The sequence below is a fragment of the Procambarus clarkii genome, chromosome 24 (assembly GCF_040958095.1).
Source record: "Procambarus clarkii isolate CNS0578487 chromosome 24, FALCON_Pclarkii_2.0, whole genome shotgun sequence".
In the NCBI taxonomy this organism is placed as follows: Eukaryota; Metazoa; Arthropoda; class Malacostraca; order Decapoda; family Cambaridae; genus Procambarus; species Procambarus clarkii.
The window spans coordinates 228,954-231,529 of NC_091173.1; the positions used below are offsets into that span (position 1 = coordinate 228,954).

At 67.7% G+C, this 2,576-nt stretch overlaps 1 protein-coding gene across 1 annotated transcript; it reads right to left on the reverse strand.

Moving 5' to 3' along the window:
• Positions 1 to 1,487: 1,487 nt before the first annotated feature.
• Positions 1,488 to 2,150, reverse strand: LOC138368140 (uncharacterized). Its single transcript, XM_069330441.1, has one exon. The coding sequence runs from the start codon at positions 2,148 to 2,150 to the stop codon at positions 1,488 to 1,490; it is 663 nt and encodes a 220-aa protein (XP_069186542.1).
• Between the last annotated feature and the right edge of the window lie 426 nt (positions 2,151 to 2,576).

The window sequence follows — 2,576 nt, forward strand, 5'->3', positions numbered from 1 at the left end:
TCAAAACAACTGAACCACCATCAGCCCGGGGCGGGCCCTTTATAGGTAGGATCCCGGGGGGGGGAGGTTAGGGGTGAGGGAGAGGGGGGGGGGGGTAATGGAGGGGTGAGGGAGTGGGGGGGAGGGGGGTAGGGAGTGGGTGAGGGAGTGGGGGTGGGGTGGGGGGTGATGGAGGGGATGAGGGAGTGGGGGTGGGGTGGGGGGTGATGGAGGGGGTGAGGGAGTGGGGGGGGTGATGGAGGGGGTGGGCGAGGGTTAGGGGGGGAGTGAAGGACGGGGGGAGGTAACTGCGTGGCTGAGTGGTCTAAACTGGTAAACTGTGAAGGAAGGTCTCACAAGGTACCATCAACTCGCCCCATCAGTTATGACGGCCAGGCTGCTCAAGCTTCCGGGGTGACACACCTGGACGCCGGGGTGACACACCTGGACGCCGGGGTGACACACCTGGACGCCGGGGTGACACACCTGGACGCCGGAGTGACACACCTGGACGCCGGGGTGACACACCTGGACGCCGAGGTGACACACCTGGACGCCGGGGTGACACACCAGGACGCCGGGGTGACACACCTGGACGCCGGGGTGACACACCAGGACGCCGGGGTGACACACCTGGACGCCGGGGTGACACACCTGGACGCCGGGGTGACACACCTGCACGCCGGGGTGACACACCTGGACGCCGTGGTGACACACCTGGACGCCGGGGTGACACACCAGGACGCCGGGGTGACACACCTGGACGCCGGGGTGACACACCTGGACGCCGGTGTGACACCTGGACGCCGGGGTGACACCTGGACGCCGGGGTGACACCTGGACGCCGGGGTGACACCTGGACGCCGGGGTGACACACCTGGACGCCGGGGTGACACACCTGGACGCCGGGGTGACACACCAGGACGCCGGGGTGACACACCTGGACGCCGGGGTGACACACCTGGACGCCGGGGTGACACCTGGACGCCGGGGTGACACCTGGACGCCGGGGTGACACCTGGACGCCGGGGTGACACACGGACGGCGGGGTGACAAACGGAGGCCGGGGTGACACAAGGACGCCGGAGTGACACAAGGACGCCGGGGAGACACAAGGACGCCGGGGTGACACACGGACGGCGGGGTGACACAAGGACGCTGGGGTGACAAGGACGCCGGGGTGACACACGGACGCCGGGGTGACACAAGTACGTCGGGGTGACACACGGACGCTGGGGTGACAAACGGACGCCGGGGTGACACAAGGACGTCGGGTTGACACACGGGGGCGCCGGGGTGACACACGGAGGCCGGGGTGACACACGGACGCCGGGGTTACACACGGACGCCGGGGTTACACACAGACGCCGGGGTTACACACGGACGCCTAGGTGACACAAGGACGTCGGGGTGACACACGGGGGCGCCGGGGTGACACACGGACGCCGGGGTTACACACGGACGCCGGGGTTACACACGGACGCCGGGGTTACACACGGACGCCGGGGTTACACACGGACGCCGGGGTTACACACGGAGCCCGGGGTGACACAAGGACGCCGGGGTGACACAAGGATGCCGGGGGTACACACGGACGCCGGGGTGTCACAAGGACGCCGGGGTGACACAAGGACGCCGGGGTGACACATGGACGTCGGAGTGACACACGGACAACGGTGACACATAGACGCCAGGGTGACACATAGACGCCGGGGTGACACACGGGGGGGCCGGAGTGACACATGAACGCCGGGGTGACACACGGGACACCGGGGTGACACACGGGACGCCGGGGTGACACATGGGGGCGCCGGGGTGACACATGGACGCCGGGGTGACACATGGACGCCAAGGGTGACACACGGGGGCGCAGGGGTGACACACGCGACGAAGAAGTGACACACCTGGACCCCGGGATGACACACGGGGGCGCCGGAGTGACACATGAACGCCGGGGTGACACACGGGACACCGGGGTGACACATGGACGCCGGGATGACACACTTGGGGACGCCGGGGTGACACACATGGATGCCGGGGTGACAAACGGGGGCGCCGGGGTGACACTTGGACTCTAGGGTGACACACGGGACGCCGGGGTGACACACGGGGACGCCGGGGTGACACACGGGGACGCCGGGGTGACACACGGGGACGCCGGGGTGACACATGGGAACGCCAGGGTGACACACGGGACGCCGGGGTGACACACATGGATGCCGGGGTGACACACAGGGACGCCGGGGTGACACACGGGGAGACACACGGGGACGCCGGGGTGACACACGGGACGCCGGGGTGACACACGGGGACGCCGGGGTGACACACGGGACGCCGGGGTGACACACGGGAACGCCGGGGTGACACACGGGGACGCCGGGGTGACACACGGGGACGCCGGGGTGACACACGGGGACGCCGGGGTGACACGGGGACGCCCACTGTAACAGCCGTGGTCCAGGTTCACAGATTCCATTCTTTACCGTGAAACGTTTTTACGTAAAAAAATAATACAAAAGAAGAAAGAATGGTGCTGGCACGAACGTGGCTAACTGGCACTCCCCAGTAGACCACCACCACTACCACATCCACCACCA